The sequence below is a fragment of the Salmo salar genome, chromosome ssa09 (genome assembly GCF_905237065.1).
Source record: "Salmo salar chromosome ssa09, Ssal_v3.1, whole genome shotgun sequence".
Lineage (NCBI taxonomy): Eukaryota > Metazoa > Chordata > Actinopteri > Salmoniformes > Salmonidae > Salmo > Salmo salar.
In genome coordinates, this window is record NC_059450.1 from 146371640 (window position 1) to 146389950 (window position 18311).

At 47.0% G+C, this 18311-nt stretch overlaps 2 protein-coding genes across 5 annotated transcripts in view; both read right to left on the reverse strand.

The window, feature by feature from the left end:
* dync2h1 (dynein cytoplasmic 2 heavy chain 1) overlaps nucleotides 1–18311 on the reverse strand; it is a 320231-nt gene that overhangs the window by 65566 nt on the left and 236354 nt on the right. The window contains 2 exon segments of the mRNA XM_045724777.1: nucleotides 3956–4060; nucleotides 4139–4435. Coding sequence (XP_045580733.1) covers nucleotides 3956–4060; nucleotides 4139–4435 — 402 coding nt within the window.
* Nucleotides 4442–9346, reverse strand: LOC123744753 (uncharacterized). 4 transcript variants are annotated; one of them, XM_045724780.1, is made up of 3 exons: nucleotides 7693–9346; nucleotides 6973–7120; nucleotides 4442–6829 (listed from the first exon to the last, which is right to left on the reverse strand). In XM_045724780.1, the coding sequence occupies exon 3, from the start codon at nucleotides 5896–5898 to the stop codon at nucleotides 4600–4602; it is 1299 nt and encodes a 432-aa protein (XP_045580736.1). In that variant the 5' UTR covers nucleotides 5899–6829; nucleotides 6973–7120; nucleotides 7693–9346; the 3' UTR covers nucleotides 4442–4599. The 4 variants fall into 4 exon arrangements, with proteins under 4 accessions (XP_045580736.1, XP_045580735.1, XP_045580734.1 ...); XM_045724779.1 differs by having other exon boundaries at nucleotides 6973–7490; nucleotides 7523–9346; XM_045724778.1 differs by having other exon boundaries at nucleotides 4442–6533; nucleotides 6973–9346.

An 18311-nucleotide genomic window follows, 5' to 3' on the forward strand; every position in this document is an offset into this window, starting at 1 on the left:
TTCCTATTTCGCAACAAAGCATTCTTCACTCATGCTGCCAAGCATACCCTCGTAAAACTGACCATCTTACCGATCCTCGACTTTGGCGATGTCATTTACAAAATAGCATCCAACACTACTCAACAAATTGGATGCAGTCTATCACAGTGCCATCCGTTTTGTCACCAAAGCCCCATATACTACCCACCACTGTGACCGATACGATCTCGTTGGCTGGCCCTCGCTTCATACTCGTCGCCAAACCCATTGGCTCCAGGTCATCTACAAGACCCTGCTAGATAAAGTCCCGCCTTATCTCAGCTCGCTGGTCACCATAGCTGCCCCCACCCGTGGCACGCGCTGCAGCAGGTATATCTCACTGGTCACCCCCAAAGCCAATTCCCCCTTTGGCCGCCTCTCCTTCCAGTTCTCTGCTGCCAATGACTGGAACGAACTACAAAAATCTCTGAAACTGGAAACACTTATCTCCCTCACTAGCTTTAAGCACCAGCTGTCAGAGCAGCTCACAGATCACTGCACCTGTACATAGCCCATCTATAAATAGCCCAAACAACTACCCCTTCCCCTACAGTATTTATTTAGCTCCTTTGCACCCCAGTATTTCTACTTTGCACACTCATCTACTGTCAAATCTAACATTCCAGTGTTTTAATTGCTATATTGTATTTACTTCACCACCATGGCCTATTTATTGGCTTTACCTCCCTTATCTCACCTCATTTGCTCACATTGTATATAGACTTATTTTTTTACTGTATTATTGACTGTATGTTTGTTATTCCATGTGTAACTCTGTGTTGTTGTATGTGTCGAACTGCTTTGCTTTATCTTGGCCAGGTCACAGTTGTAAATGAGAACTTGTTCTCAACTTGCCTACCTGGTTAAATAAAGGTGAAATATTTTTACTTTAAAAAAAAATCTATGAACGTTTGAACATCTTGACCATGTTCTGTTATAATCTCCACCCGGCACAGCCAGAAGAGGACTGGCCACCCCTCATAGCCTGGTTCCTCTCTAGGTTTCTTCCTAGGTTCTGGCCTTTCTAGGGAGTTTTTCCTAGCCACCGTGCTTCTACACCTGCATTGCTTGCCGTTTGGGGTTTTAGGCTGGGTTTCTGTACAGCACTTTGAGATATCAGCTGATGTAAGAAGGGCTTTATAAATCAATTTGATTTGATTTGTCAAGTAAATATCTTTTTGTTTTCTCATGATTTGGTTGGGTCTAATTATGTTGCTGTCCTGGGGCTCTGTGGGGTGTAGAGCCCCAGGACCAGCTTGCTTAGGGGGCTCTTTTCCAGGTTTATCTCTCTGTAGGTGATGGCTTTGTTATGGAAGGTTTGGGAATCACTTCCTTTTAGATGGTTGTAGAATTTAACATCTCTTTTCTGGATTTTGATAATTAGTGGGTATCGACCTAATTCTGCTCTGCATGCATTATTTGGTGTTTTACGTTGTAAACAGAGGATATTTTTGCAGAATTCTTCTCTCTCTGCTCACACACCTCTCTATGAGTTATTCCAGTGCTGGCCTGGTTCGGCTCTTTGCAAAACGCCACACGGTTAGGAAAGTTCATCAGGCTCTCTGTGCCGCTTGGTGCCAAACTTCTCCATTAGAGAGAGAGAGAGTGTGTGTGTGTGTGTGTGTGTGAGGGATGCATTTCTGTTGGTTACATCAGCTGGTGTCTGCAACAACAACAACAACCTCCACCCCTGGGTCCAGCTGGAGGATGACAGGCTGCCAACACAATAGTCATACTGAGGACATTTAACAGGAAATTGCATGTGTAGCAGCACAAAGGGATCCTAAAGAGAGAGAGTGAATGATGACTGTAATATATTTTCTGTAGTGATAATGGTGAAGCAGCGATTTATGTAAATAGCCCAAAGCAGGGACACACTTTCACAGAACACTATAAAACACAGATTTTCTCTCTTCTTCCATCTCGCTCTCCATCCAGTGTTGATACCGGATGATGAGTCATCAGAGAAGAGGAGTGCAGGGAGGGAGGGAGGGAGGGAGGGAGGTGTGATTCTCACTGTTAGACTGAATCATATCTCTACTGTAGTCACTTTACTGTAGATCTGCCCTGGGACCTACAACACTATCTGCACCAAACAGTTACAATGTCACCTCATTGAACATTAAGGCTGTTTTACACCAAGTCCATTTTCTTTTATTCATCAATACAAGCACGTCTTTTTAATGACGCCATTCACATCAATTGCGAAATATCGTCATGCCGCAATCCGTCAATTATTTATTAGGAACAGGTTAGATTTTTGTCTTTTCGTCCAGCTGTAGAACTGGAGATAGAAGCATTATATTTAAGCAATAAGGCCTGACGGGGAGTGGTATATCAGGGCTGTGCCTGGACACTCCCCCTCGGGCCTTTTTGCTTAAATATCTCCAGATGTGTCAAAGCCAGACAGACAGATGGAGGCGCAGAAATAACAAAGCCATAGAATCAAATGAAATATTGAACAAAATTACAATCCAAATAAGCAATCCATAGTAAAGTGTGATTGCACAAGCCCAAAAGTACATGAATTAGAGGCACATAAGAGTGAGATAAATGGAGAAAGGGAGAGAGAAGGAGAGAGAGAAATGGAGAGAGGGAGGGAGGGAGAGAGAGAGAAATGGAGAGAGGGAGGGAGGGAGAGAGAGAGAAATGGCGAGAGGGAGAAATGGAGAGAAATGGCGAGAGGGAGAAATGGAGAGAAATGGCGAGAGGGAGAAATGGGAGGAGAGAAATGGAGAGAGAGAGAGAGAGAGAGAAATGGAGAGAGAGAAATGGAGAGAGAGAAAATGGAGAGGAAAAGGAGAAATGGAGAGAGGGAGAGAGAGAAATGGAGAGAAATGGAGAGAGAGAAATGGAGAGAAATGAGAGAGAAATGGAGAGAGCGAGAAATGGAGAGAGGGAGAGAGAGAAATGGAAAGAGAGAAATGGAGAGAGGGAGAGAGAGAAATGGAGAGAGGGAGAGAGAGAAATGGAAAGAGAGAAATGGAGAGAGGGAGAGAGAGCGATACAGAGAAAGAAATCAGAGCCAAAGCAGCAATAATTCTACTTTAGGGCTCAGAGGAAGAGGTGGTGAATTAGCCAATAACACACTGCTCCAGATTTAGCAGCAATAAGTGCCGTGTCATACAGCATGTCGGAGCAATTTCCCCTCTCAATCTGGGAGAGCAATCATCTCTTTAATTGGCTGAGTAATTAGGCCTTTAATTGCCCCTCAAACAGCCCCTGCTGACAGGCAGAGAGCACAGTGACAGACCAAAATGGCTGCCATGCGGAACAGTGCTGGACACAATATGGCTGCCGTGTCAACCAACTCCACCAGCATGAGTGATGTGAATTTGACAGAGTATTTTATTTGTCCGTTTATAAAGCCTCTCCTTTCTTCCTCCAGACCTGTATGAGACCCCTGAGTTCTCTCTCCAGTAGCCTGGCCTGTCTGTCTGGCCTTGGCTGTGTGAGAGAGTGCATGAGTGTGGGAGAGTAGGGGTGATTGACTGTGTTGTTTGTGAGTCCGAGGCCCGTGTGACTGTGTAGATATCCAGGGTTAGAGGTACTGGGAGATAATGTGCTGATGAGGGACATTCCAAACATCAGACAGGTCTGAGGCAGAGAGAACTGAGAGAGGATGAGGGGTGTGTGGAAGCCAAATAAACTCTGGGAGGAGAGGGTGTGAGTGGTGGCTTTCCTGTGGAAAACAGAAGCCTGCCAGTGGGGTCAAAGGGCATGAGGGCAGGGGAGAGGCACTATCCTCTTCTTATGGGACACAGGTGCACCCTCTGTGTGTGAGAATGTGTACCTATGTGTGTGTACTGGTGTGGTAACCCCACTTGAGAGCTGATCATTTCTCTCTCTCTCTGTGTGTGTGTGTGTGTGTGTGTGTGTGTGTGTGTGTGTGTGTGTGTGTGTGTGTGTGAGTGAGTGTGTGTGAGCGGTAGCTGACCTGAGAACTGATGATTCTCTGCGAGGAGCGTTCGATGTTGGCAGGCAGGCCGAAAAACGCTGGCCGGTCGTCTTCTGGAAGATTCTCTATCACACCACGATAGTCCTGAACACACACACACCCACACAGAGTTAAAGGGCTGACAGAGATGGTGTGTGTGTGTGCGTGTGTGTATAGTCTCACCAGTATGGAGCAGGAGTTGGGCAGGCTGATCTGAGAGGGGAAGGCGTGGCCTCTCTTGCTGCGTTGGCTGTGATTGGCTGAGGCAGACAGGAGGTGTGAGGAGAAGAACTGTTCCAGGTAGGAGCGGAGGATCCTCAGGTCACATGGGTTGTCTATCCTGCCGCCATAGATGGCATTCTCCAACAGACCATGTACAAACTCCCACTGGAACACCTTACCACCTTCAAACAGACGGTCGATGATCTCAAAGCCAGCCCGCAGATCAGACAGAGAGAACTCATAGAATTTAGTCCATCCCTAGAACCACAGACAGAGAGAACAGAACATGAAAACTTAGTCCATCCCTAGAACCACAGACAGAGAGAACAGAACATGAAAACTTAGTCCATCCCTAGAACCACAGACAGAGAGAACAGAACATGAAAACTTAGTCCATTCCTAGAACCACAAAGAACAGAACATTAGAACCACAGACAGAGAGAACAGAACATTAGAACCACAGACAGAGAGAACAGAACAGAACATAAGAGAAACCAAATAGAGTGACTGTCAGGAATAAACTCTGTATCCAAGCTAACTGTCACCTTGCTGAGACACTGCAGTGGCACTTCAGGTATCAACATGAAGTAGAATCTGAAAGGAACATGAAGTAACACCTGAAAGGAACATGAAGCAGCATCTGAAAGGAACATGAAGCAGCATCTGAAAGGAACATGAAGCAGCATCTGAAAGGAACATGAAGCAGCATCTGAAAGGAACATGAAGCAGCATCTGAAAGGAACATGAAGCAGCATCTGAAAGGAACATGAAGTAACACCTGAAAGGAACATGAAGCAGCATCTGAAAGGAACATGAAGTAGGATCTGAAAGGAACATGAAGTAGAATCTGAAAGGAACATGAAGCAGCATCTGAAAGGAACATGAAGCAGCATCTGAAAGGAACATGAAGCAGCATCTGAAAGGAACATGAAGCAGCATCTGAAAGGAACATGAAGCAGCATCTGAAAGGAACATGAAGCAGCATCTGAAAGGAACATGAAGTAACACCTGAAAGGAACATGAAGCAGCATCTGAAAGGAACATGAAGCAGCATCTGAAAGGAACATGAAGCAGCATCTGAAAGGAACATGAAGCAGCATCTGAAAGGAACATGAAGCAGCATTTGAAAGGAACATGAAGCAGCATCTGAAAGGAACATGAAGTAGGATCTGAAAGGAACATGAAGTAGGATCTGAAAGGAACATGAAGTAGAATCTGAAAGGAACATGAAGCAGCATCTGAAAGGAACATGAAGTAACACCTGAAAGGAACATGAAGCAGCATCTGAAAGGAATATGAAGCAGCATCTGAAAGGAACATGAAGCAGCATCTGAAAGGAACATGAAGTAGGATCTGAAAGGAACATGAAGCAGCATCTGAAAGAAACATGAAGCAGCATCTGAAAGGAACATGAAGCAGCATCTGAAAGGAACATGAAGTAGGATCTGAAAGGAACATGAAGCAGCATCTGAAAGAAACATGAAGCAGCATCTGAAAGGAACATGAAGTAGGATCTGAAAGGAACATGAAGCAGCATCTGAAAGGAACATGAAGTAGGATCTGAAAGGAACATGAAGTAGCATCTGAAAGGAACATGAAGCAGCATCTGAAAGGAACATGAAGTAGAATCTGAAAGGAACATGAAGTAGGATCTGAAAGGAACATGAAGTAGGATCTGAAAGGAACATGAAGTAGGATCTGAAAGGAACATGAAGTAGCATACACAGTCAGTGTGTACTGCAGAAGGTGAATGGCATTCAGACAGGAGGAGAGAGAGAGGACACTATTTAAACCCTCGCCTGGGGGGTCCTCAAAGCTCCATACTCCACCAGTCTGACAGAGCTAGTATCAGTATTCTGATCACTATTATACAGCCATATCATGCTAGTCTAGCACCTGATAACATCAGTGTGTGATGTGGGATGCATGAACCTGTGGGACCAGAGACAGTGTGATGTGGGAGCCTGTGGGAGCCTGTGGGACCAGAGACAGTGTGATGTGGGAGCCTGTGGGACCAGAGACAGTGTGATGTGGGAGCCTGTGGGAGCCTGTGGGACCAGAGACAGTGTGATGTGGGAGCCTGTGGGACCAGAGACAGTGTGATGTGGGAGCCTGTGGGAGCCTGTGGGACCAGAGACAGTGTGATGTGGGAGCCTGTGGGACCAGAGACAGTGTGATGTGGGAGCCTGTGGGACCAGAAACAGTGTGATGTGGGAGCCTGTGGGACCAGAGACAGTGTGATGTGGGAGCCTGTGGGACAAGAGACAGTGTGATGTGGGAGCCTGTGGGACCAGAGACAGTGTGATGTGGGAGCCTGTGGGAGCCTGTGGGACCAGAGACAGTGTGATGTGGGAGCCTGTGGGAGCCTGTGGGACCAGAGACAGTGTGATGTGGGAGCCTGTGGGAGCCTGTGGGACAAGAGACAGTGTGATGTGGGAGCCTGTGGGACCAGAGACAGTGTGATGTGGGAGCCTGTGGGAGCCTGTGGGACCAGAGACAGTGTGATGTGGGAGCCTGTGGGACAAGAGACAGTGTGATGTGGGAGCCTGTGGGACCAGAGACAGTGTGATGTGGGAGCCTGTGGGAGCCTGTGGGACCAGAGACAGTGTGATGTGGGAGCCTGTGGGACAAGAGACAGTGTGATGTGGGAGCCTGTGGGAGCCTGTGGGACCAGAGACAGTGTGATGTGGGAGCCTGTGGGACCAGAGACAGTGGGATGTGGGAGTCTGTGGGACGAGAGACTGTGTGATGTGGGAGCCTGTGGGAGCCTGTGGGACCAGAACAGGTATGTGGACCTGTGGGACCAGAGACAGTGTGATGTGGGAGCCTGTGGGAGCCTGTGGGACCAGAGACAGTGTAATGTGGGAGCCTGTGGGACCAGAGACAGTGTGATGTGGGAGCCTGTGGGAGCCTGTGGGACCAGAGACAGTGTGATGTGGGAGCCTGTGGGAGCCTGTGGGACAAGAGACAGTGTGATGTGGGAGCCTGTGGGACCAGAGACAGTGTGATGTGGGAGCCTGTGGGAGCCTGTGGGACCAGAGACAGTGTGATGTGGGAGCCTGTGGGACAAGAGACAGTGTGATGTGGGAGCCTGTGGGACCAGAGACAGTGTGATGTGGGAGCCTGTGGGAGCCTGTGGGACCAGAGACAGTGTGATGTGGGAGCCTGTGGGACAAGAGACAGTGTGATGTGGGAGCCTGTGGGAGCCTGTGGGACCAGAGACAGTGTGATGTGGGAGCCTGTGGGACCAGAGACAGTGGGATGTGGGAGTCTGTGGGACGAGAGACTGTGTGATGTGGGAGCCTGTGGGAGCCTGTGGGACCAGAGACAGTGTGATGTGGGAACCTGTGGGACCAGAGACAGTGTGATGTGGGAGCCTGTGGGAGCCTGTGGGACCAGAGACAGTGTGATGTGGGAGCCTGTGGGACCAGAGACAGTGGGATGTGGGAGCCTGTGGGAGCAGAGACAGTGTGATGTGGGAACCTGTGGGACCAGAGACAGTGTGATGCGGGAACCTGTGGGACCAGAGACAGTGTGATGTGGGAGACTGTGGGAGCCTGTGGGAGCAGAGACAGTGTGATGTGGGAGCCTGTGGGAGCAGAGACAGTGTGATGTGGGAGCCTGTGGGAGCCTGTGGGAGCAGAGACAGTGTGATGTGGGAGCCTGTGGGAGCCTGTGGGAGCAGAGACAGTGTGATGTGGGAGCCTGTGGGAGCAGAGACAGTGTGATGTGGGAGCCTGTGGGAGCCTGTGGGACCAGAGACAGTGTGATGTCAGGAGCCTGTAAAGTTCAATGTGTAGTCAGACTCTGATACAGTTAAGATGTGTGGCGAGATGCAGTATCTTTACCACTCAGCCAAAATAACCCAGACTCACCTCCAACACGCAGATCTCTACAGGGAATGTTAATGTGTTGATATTCATATCAGGATCATTGCCTCCATTGTTATTCAGAGTGATGTGTCGCTGTTTGTTAACCTACTGAGGGGTTATTGATGGACGGAAAATCCTATATCAAATCAACCACATGCTGGGACAATACAGGCAAACACACGCACCTACTTCAGCACAAAATACAGGGACAGTCTGTGATGAGACTGATGAGCATTAACATGGTGCAAGCCCCGTCTGTGATGAGACTGATGAGCATTAACATGGTGCAAGCCCCGTCTGTGATGAGACTGATGAGCATTAACATGGTGCAAGCCCCGTCTGTGATGAGACTGATGAGCATTAACATGGTGCAAGCCCCGTCTGTGATGAGACAGATGAGCATTAACATGGTGCAAGCCCCGTCTGTGATGAGACTGATGAGCATTAACATGGTGCAAGCCCCGTCTGTGATGAGACTGATGAGCATTAACATGGTGCAAGCCCCGTCTGTGATGAGACTGATGAGCATTAACATGGTGCAAGCCCCGTCTGTGATGAGACTGATGATCATTAACATGGTGCAAGCCCCGTCTGTGATGAGACTGATGAGCATTAACATGGTGCAAGCCCCGTCTGTGATGAGACTGATGAGCATTAACATGGTGCAAGCCCCGTCTGTGATGAGACTGATGAGCATTAACATGGTGCAAGCCCCGTCTGTGATGAGACTGATGAGCATTAACATGGTGCAAGCCCCGTCTGTGCGGATGGAAATTAATGTGTGTGTGTGTGTGTGTGTGTGTGTGTGTGTGTGTGTGTGTCACCAGTGTTAGTTGATGTGGTTGTCTTGCCTCAGTGATCTCCACTCTGCAGTTACAAACGCTGTCCTCTGATTGAGATGGCAAGGGGTTAGGCTCACACTACAGTCCAGTGTGTGTGTGTGTGTGTGTGTGTGTGTGTGTGTGTGTGTGTGTGTGTGTGTGTGTGTATATACCATGCTTGATTGAGCTCTCATCCTCTTGTGTACTGTACTCTCTATCTCTCAGTAACAGTAATGATGCCCTTCTGCTGCTGTATCTACACCACCCCTCTCCAACTGCCCACCACACACACACCACACACACACGTTCCATGCTTCTGCACAAGCACATGGCTGATGAGAGCGAGGTCAAAATAACAAGGAACCAAACACAGTGCTATTCAACACAGAGGTTAGTAGACAATAAACACGCTTCTTTTCTTATCCCAACCTTCCTCCCTCTGTCTGTCTCCCTCCCTCCCTGTCTCCCTCCCTCCATCCGTCCGCCTCCCTCCGTCTCCCTCCCTCCATCTCCCTCCCTCCGTCCGTCTCCCTCCATCTCCCTCCCTCCGTCCGTCTCATTCCCTCCCTCCGTCCGTCTCCCTCCATAAGTCTCCCTCCCTCCCTCCGTAAGTCTCCCTCCCTCCCTCCGTAAGTCTCCCTCCCTCCGTAAGTCTCCCCCCTCCCTCCGTCTCCCTCCCTCCCTCCGTCGCCCTCCCTCCGTCCATCCGTCTCCCTCCCTCCCTCCGTCCGTCTCCCTCCCCTCCGCTCCCTCCCTCCGTCCGTCCGTCCGTCCGTCTCCCTCCCTCCCTCCCTCCGTCCGTCCGTCTCCCTCCCTCCCTCCTCCGTCCGTCTCCCTCCCCCCTCCGTCCTTCTCCCTCCCTCCGTCTCTCTCCCTCCCTCCGTCTCTCTCCCTCCGTCTCTCTCCCTCCCTCCGTCTCCCTCCCCCCTCCTCCCTCCCTCCCTCCGTCTCTCTCCCTCTGTCCGTCTCTCTCCCTCCGTCCGTCTCCCTCCCTTTGTCTCTGCATGAGTGGTTCTGTTCTCCGGAGGGATGGAGAGGGGGAGGGAGTGAGGCTCCTGGCTCAGACACATCCAGCAGTACTGGGGGTGAGGCTGTGGACGAGTCTGGGGGTGAGGCTGGGGATGAGGCTGTGGACGAGTCTGGGGGTGAGGCTGTGGACGAGTCTGGGGGTGAGGCTGGGGATGAGGCTGTGGCGTGTGTGAGATGATCAGTAATTAGAGTCTGATCATGTTCCAGTATGATAGACTAATTAACCTCTCCATATTACACACACACACACACACACACACACACACACACACAGAGAGAGAGACAGAGGGGAAAGCGAGAGACAGAGAGAGACAGAAAGAGAAGGGAGGGAGATAAAGATAAATAGAAAGAGAAGGGAGGGAGGGAGAGAGAGAGAAAGGGGAGAGCAGTATTTAATGAATAACTCTGGATGGATCCCTGGTTCCTTCTCATGTCGGTGTATTTAATTGGTGTGTTAATTATGTGTTCAGTCCCCGATGGGTATAAATACACTCAACCTAATTATAGCCATCACTAAAACATCTGTGTCATCTTGGCTCTCCATAGTGCTTTTAGTCCCGCCGTGTAGGTATGTACAGTATATGTGTACGTGGGAACACTTCAGCTATGAGTATGTGTGTGTTTAATTGTATATTAGCCAGCATGGTGGGGCAGTGTAAATGAGGCAGCCCCTGGTCCTGAGTGTGCTGGTCCTGAGTGTGCTGGTCCTGAGTGTGCTGGTCCTGAGTGTGCTGGTCCTGAGTGTACTGGTAGAAGCACGCTAGTGTTCTTTATGAGCACACAGACAACATTCCCAGGCTCTGCTGATGGCTGTGTGACTGCAGAGACCACAGAGACACAGAGAGCATGTTTCTAAAGGGTCAGGTTATACACACACTGTAAACACACATTAGTGGGGCTGCTCTAGTGGGCCACAACAGTCCCAGCGCATGATGAAACATGGCGGTGTTCGCCTTAGCAATCTCACTGGAATAAAACACCTCCTCCATTCCTGTCATTATTGAAAGAGATTGTGATATCTCAAAATAGGGCTACTTAATGTTAGATCCCTCACTTCCGAGGCAGTTATAGTCAATTAACTAATCACTGATCATAATCTTGATGTGATTGTCCTGACTGAAACATAGCTTAACTTCTTATGGATAGGTGGCAGTATTGAGTAGCTTGGATGAAGAAGGTGCCCAGAGTAAACTGCCTGCTACTCAGTCCCAGAAGCTAAGATATGCATATTATTAGTAGATCTGGATAGAAAATACTCTGAAGTTTCTAAAACTGTTTGAATGATGTCTGTGAGTATAACAGAACTCATATGGCAGGCAAAAACCCGAGAAAAAATCCAACCAGGAAGAGTGGAAATCTGAGGTTTGTAGTTTTTCAAGTGATTGCCTATCCAGTATACAGTGTCTGTGGGGTCATTTTGCACTTCCTAAGGCTTCCACTAGATGTCAACAGTCTTTAGAATGTTGTTTCATGCTTCTACTGTGAATGGGGAGAGAATAAGAGCCATTGGAATCAGATGACTGAGAAAATGACATGAGCTCAATCGCGTGCGCTCCCGTGAGAGTTAGGTGTGTTCCTTTACAATTCTGAAGACAAAGGAATCGTCCGGTTGGAATATTATGGAAGATTTATGATAAAAACATCCTATAGATTGATTCTATACATCGTTTGACATGTTTCTACGAACTGTAATATAACTTTTTTGACTTTTCGTCTGAACTTACTGCGCCAGCACAGTGCATTTGGACTACTTGACGGAACGTGCGAACAAAAAGGAGGTATTTGGACATAAAGGATGGACTTTATCGAACAAAACAAACATTTATTGTGGAACTGGGATTCCTGGGAGTGCATTCCGATGAAGATCATCAAAGGTAAGTGAATATTTATAATGGTATTTGTGACTTCTGTTGACTCAAATGGCGGGTATCTGTATGGATTGTTTTGATGTCTGAGCGCTGTACTCAGATTATTGCAAAGTTTGCTTTCGCCGTAAAGATTTTTTGAAATCTGACACAGCGGTTGCATTAAGCAGAAGTGTATCTTTAATTCTGTGCATAACACTTGTACATTTTATCAAAGTTTATGGTAAGTATTTCTGTAAATTGATGTGGCTCTCTGCAAAGTCACCGGGGGTTTTGGAGGCAAAACATTACTGAACATAACACGCCAATGTAAACTGAGAGTCCTATGAGTGCCATCTGATGAAGATCATCAAAGGTTAGTGATTCATTTTATCTCTATTTCTGCTTTTTGTGACTCCTCTCTTTGGCTGGAAAATGGCTGTATGTTTTTTTGTGACTAGGTGCTGACCTAACATAATCGTTGGGTGTGCTTTTGCTGTAAAGCCTTTTTGAAATCGGACACTGTGGTTGGACTAATGAGAATCCTATCTTTAAAATGGTGTATAATACTTATAAAGTGGGGGGAAAAAGTATTTGATCCCCTGCTGATTTTGTACGTTTGCCCACTGACAAAGAAAGGATCAGTCTATAATTTTAATGGTAGGTTTATTTGAACAGTGAGAGACAGAATAACAACAAAAATATACAGAAAAACGCATGTCAGAAATGTTATAAATTCATTTGCATTTTAATGAGGGAAATAAGTATTTGACCCCCTCTCAATCAGAAAGATTTCTGGCTCCCAGGTGTCTTTTACACAGGTAACGAGCTGAGATTAGGAGCACACTCTTAAAGGGAGTGCTCCTAACCGCAGCTTGCTACCTGTAAAAAAGACACCTGTCCACAGAAGCAATCAATCAATCAGATTCCAAACTCTCCACCATGGCCAAGACCAAAGAGCTCTCCAAGGATGTCAGGGACAAGATTGTAGACCTACACAAGGCTGGAATGGGCAACAAGACCATCGCCAAGCAGCTTGGTGAGAAGGTGACAACATTTGGTGCGATTATTCGCAAATGGAAGAAACACAAAAGAACTGTCAATATCCCTCGGCCTGGGGCTCCATGCAAGATCTCACCTCGTGGAGTTGCAATGATCATGAGAACGGTGAGGAATCAGCCCAGAACTACACGGGAGGATCTTGTCAATGATCTCAAGGCAGCTGGGCCCATAGTCACCAAGAAAACAATTGGTAACACACTACGCCGTGAAAGACTGAAATCCTGCAGCGCACGCAAGGTCCCCCTGCTCAAGAATACATATACAGGCCCGTCTGAAGTCTGCCAATGAACATCTGAATGACTCAGAGGACAACTGGTGAAAGTGTTGTGGTCAGATGAGACTAAAATGGAGCTCTTTGACATCAACTCAACTTGCCGTGTTTGGAGGAGTTTGGAATGCTGCCTATGACCCCAAGAACACCATCTCCACCGTCAAACATGGAGGTGGAAACATTATGCTTTGGGAGTGTTTTTCTGCTAAGGGGACAGGACAACTTCACCGCATCAAAGGGACGATGGACGGGGCCATGTACCGTCAAATCTTGGGTGAGAATCTCCTTCCCTCAGCCAGGGCATTGAAAATGGGTCGTGGATGGGTATTCCAGCATGATAATGACCCAAAACACACGGCCACGGCAACAAAGGAGTGGCTCAAGAAGAAGCACATTAAGGTCCTGGAGTGGCCTAGCCAGTCTCCAGACCTTAATCTCATAGAACATCTGTGGAGGGAGCTGAAGGTTCGAGTTGCCAAACGTCAGCCTCGAAACCTTAATGACTTGGAGAAGATCTGCAAAGAGGAGTGGGATGACAAAATCCCTCCTGAGATGTGTGCAAACCTGGTGGCCAACTACAAGAAACGTCTGACCTCTGTGATTGCCAACAAGGGTTTGCCACCAAGTACTAGTCATGTTTTGCAGAGGGGTCAAATACTTATTTCCCTCATTAAAATGCAAATCATTTTATAACATTTTTGACATGCGTTTTTCTGGATTTTATTGTTGTTATTCTGTCTCTCACTGTTCAAATAAACCTACTATTAAAATTATAGACTGATCCTTTCTTTGTCAGTGGGCAAACGTACAAAATCAGCAGGGGATTAAATACTTTTTTCCCCCACTGTATGCTTGAGAAATTTTAATTATGAGATTTTTGCTGTTTTGAATTTGGCACTCTGCACTTTCACTGGCTGTTGTCATATCGATCCCGTTAACGGGATTTCAGCCGTTAGAAGTTAAGCCTGATGAATGTACTGTGTTAAAATAGGCTTCTCCTCCTGGTTACACTAGTGACCATATCCCCCCGCATCCCGCAAAGGCAGAGGTGTTGCTAACATTTACGATACCAAATTTCAATTTACAAAAAATAAAATGACTGTGTTTTTTTGTCTTTTGAGCTTCTAGACATGAAATCTATGCAGCCTACTCAATCACTTTTTATAGCTACTGTTTACAGGACTCCTGGGCCGTACACAACGTTCCTCACTGAGTTCCCAGAATTCCTATCGGACCTTGTAGTCATGGCAGATAATATTCTAATTTTTGGTGACTTTAATATTCACATGGAAAAGTCTACAAACCCACTCCAAAAGGCTTTCGGAGCCATCATCTACTCAGTGGGTTTTGTCCAACATGTCTTCGGACCTACTCACTGCCACAGTCAAACTCTGGACCTAGTTTTGTCCCATGGAATAAATATTGTGGATCTTAATGTTTTTCCTCATAATCCTGGACTATCGGACCACCATTTAATTACGTTTGCAAACGCAACAAATAATCTGCTCAGACCCCAACCAAGGATCATCAAAAGCAGTGCTATAAATTCTCGGACAACCCAAACATTCCTAGATGCCCTTCCAGACTCCCTCCAACTACCCAAGGACGTCAGAGTACAACAATCTGTTAACCACCTACAGTAGAAAAACTCGTTTTTCAACCACTCCACAAATTTCTTGTCAACAAACTATAGTTTTGGCAAGTCGGTTAGGACATCTATAGTATTTTTCCAACCATTGTTTACATACAGATTATTTCACTTCACTGTATCACAATTCCAGTAGGTCAGAAGTATACATACACTAAGTTGACTGTACCTTTAAACAGCTTGGAAAATTCCAGAAAATGATGTCACGGCTTTAGAAGCTTCCGATAGGCTAATTTACATCATTTGAGTCAATTGGAGGTGTACCTGTGGATGTATTTCAAGGCCTACCTTCAAACTCAATGCCTCTTTGCTTAACATCATGGGAAAATCAAAAGATATCAGCCAAGACCTCAGAAAAAAATGGTAGACCTCCACAAGTCTGGTTCATTCTTGGGAGGAATTTCTAAATACCTGAAGGTACCATGCTCATCTGTACAAACAATAGTCCTCAAGTATAACACCATGGGACCATGCAGCCATCATACCGCTCAGGAAGGAGACGCGTTCTGTCTCCTAGAGATGAAACGGGTACAAAAGTATCTATATCCAAAGTAAAACGAGTCCTATATCGACATAACCTGAACGACCGCTCAGCAAGGAAGAAGCCACTGCTCTAAACCCGCCATAAAAAAGCCAGACTACGGTTTGCAACTGCACATGGGGACAAAGATCGTACTTTTTGGAGAAATGTCCTCTGGTCTGATGAAACAAAACTAGAACTGTTTTGCCATAATGACCATCTTTATGTTTGGAGGAAAAAGGGGGAGGCTTGCAAGCCGAAGAACACCATCCCAACCGTGAAGCACGGGGGTGGCAGCATCATGCTGTGGGGGTGCTTTGCTGCAGGAGGGACTGGTGAACTTCACAAAATAGATGGCACCACGAGGAAGAAACATTATGTGGATATATTGAAGCAACATCTCAAGACATCAGTCAGGAAGTTAAAGCTTGGTCGCAAATGGGTCTTCCAAATGGACAATGACCCCAAGCATACTTCCAAAGTTATGGCAAAATGGCTTAAGGACAACAAAGTCAAGGTATTGGAGTGGCCATCACAAAGCCCTGACCTCAATCCTATAGAAAATTTGTGGGCAGAACTGAAAAAATTCACTGCCTTCCTGAAGAATAACAATGTATACGAAACGCTTCAGTCTGGTTTTAGACCCCATCATAGCACTGAGACTGCACTCGTGAAGGTGGTAAATTACCTTTTAATGGCGTCAGACCAAGGCTCTGCGTGTGTCCTCGTGCTCCTAGGCCTTAGTGCTGCTTTTGATACCATCGATCACCACATTCCTTTGGAGGGATTGGAAACCCAAATTGGTCTACATGGACAAGTTCTGGCCTGGTTTAGATCTTATCTGTTGGAAAGATATCAGTTTGTCTCTGTGGATGGTTTGTCCTCGGTATTCCGCAAGGTTCCGTTTAAGGACCTCTATTGTTTTCACTATATATTTTACCTCTTGGTGATGTCATTCGGACACATAATGTTAACTTTCACTGCTATGCGGACGATACACTGCTATACATTTCGATGAAACATGGTGAAGCCCCAAAATTGCCCTCCCTGGAAGCCTACCTTTCAGACATAAGGAAATGGATGGCGGCAATTTTTTTACTTTTAGATGCGGACAAAACAGAGATGCTAATACTAGGTCCCAAGAAATAAAGATATCTTCTGTTGAATCTGACAATTAATCTTGACGGTTGTACAGTCTTCTCAAATAAAACTGTAAAGGACCTCGGCGTTACTCTGGACCCTGATCTCTCTTTTGATGAACATATCAAGACTGTTTCAAGGACAGCTTTTTTCCATCTACGTAACATTGCAAAAATCTGAAACTTTCTGTCCAAAAATGATGCTGAAAAATTTATCCATGCGTTTGTCACTTCTAGATTAGACTACTGCAATGCTCTACTTTCCGGCTACCCGGATAAAGCACTAAATGAACTTCAGTTACTGCTAAACACGGCTGCTAGTATCTTGACTAGAACCAAAACATTTTATCATATTACTCCAGTGCTAACCTCTCTACACTAGCTTCCTGTTGAGGCTCGGGCTGATTTCAAGATTTTAGTGTTAACCTATAAAGCATTACATGGGCTTGCTCCTACCTATCTTTCCGATTTGGTCCTGCCGTACATACCTACATGTACGCTACAGTCACAAGACGCAGGCCTCCTAATTGTCCCTAGAATTTCTAAGCAAACAGCTGGAGGCAGGGTTTTCTCCTATAGAGCTCAATTTTTATGGAATGGTCTGCCTACCCATGTGAGAGACGCAGACTCGGTCTTGACCTTTAAGTCTTTATTGAAGACTCATCTCTTCAGTAGATCCTATGATTGAGTGTAGTCTGGCCCAGGGGTGTGAAGGTGAACGGAAAGTCACTGGAGCGACGAACCACCCTTGCTGTCTCTGCCTGGCCGGTTCCCCTCTCTCCACTGGGATTCTCTGCCCTATTACGGGGGCTGAGTCACTGGCTTACTGGTGCTCTCCAATGTCGTCCCTAGGAGGGGTGCGTCACTTGAGGTGGTTGAGTCTCTGACGTGATCTTCCTGTCCGGGTTGGTGGCCCCCTCGGGCTCGTGCCGTGGGTGAGATCTTTGTGGGCTATACTTGGCCTCGTCTCAAGGTAGTAGGTTGGTGGTTGAAGATATCCCTCTAGTGGTGTGGGGGCTGTGCTTTGGCAAAGTGGGTGGGGTTATATCCTGCCTGGTTGGCCCTTATCTGGTGTCCTGTGTGAATTTAAGTATGCTCCCTCTAATTCCCTCTCTCTCTCTCTTTCTCTTCACTCTGAGGACCTGAGCCCTAGGACCATGCCTCAGGACTACCTGGCCTGATGACTCCTTGCTGTCCCCAGTCCACCTGGTCGCGCTGCTGCTCCAGTTTCAACTGTTCTGCCTGCGGCTATGGAACCCTGACCTGTTCACCAGACGTGCCACCTTGTCCCCCAGACCTGCTGTTTTCAACTCTCTTTCTCTACCGCACCTGCTGTCTCTAACTCTGAATGATCGGCTATGAAAAGCCAACTGACATTTACTCCTGAGGTGCTGACCCGTTCCACCCTCTACAACCACTGTAATTATTATAATCTGACCCTGCTGGTCATCTATGAATGTTTGAACATCTTGGCCACGCTCTGTTATAATCTCCATCCGGCAGAGCCAGAAGAGGACTGGCTTCCCCTCAGAGCCTGGTTCCTCTCTAGGTTTCTTCCTACGTAGGTTCCTGCCTTTCTAGGGAGTTTTTCCTAGCCACCTGTAGAGCACTTTGTGACATCGGCTGATTTAAAAAGGGCTTCATAAATACATTTGATTGATGGGAGCTGTAGTATGTCATTAATCGGAGGCACGGGGATGACTCCAGGGAACTGTAGAGGTGAGCGCTTTATTTCCTGGGGGATGTAGTTTTTAAAGTGCTGGGGTACCTGGGGGATGTAGTTTATAAAGTGCTGGGGTTCCAGGAGGATGTAGTTTATAGAGTGCTGGGGTACCTGGAGGATGTAGTTTATAAGGTGATGGAACACCTGGAGGATGTAGTTCATAAAGTGCTGGGGTACCTGGAGGATGTAGTTTATAAAGTGCTGG

Coding starts and splice junctions, on each gene's coding strand:
- LOC123744753 (XM_045724780.1), bottom strand. CDS start 5,898: ATGCTACTTCATGTTCCTTTCAGATCCTACTTCATGTTCCTTTCAGAT.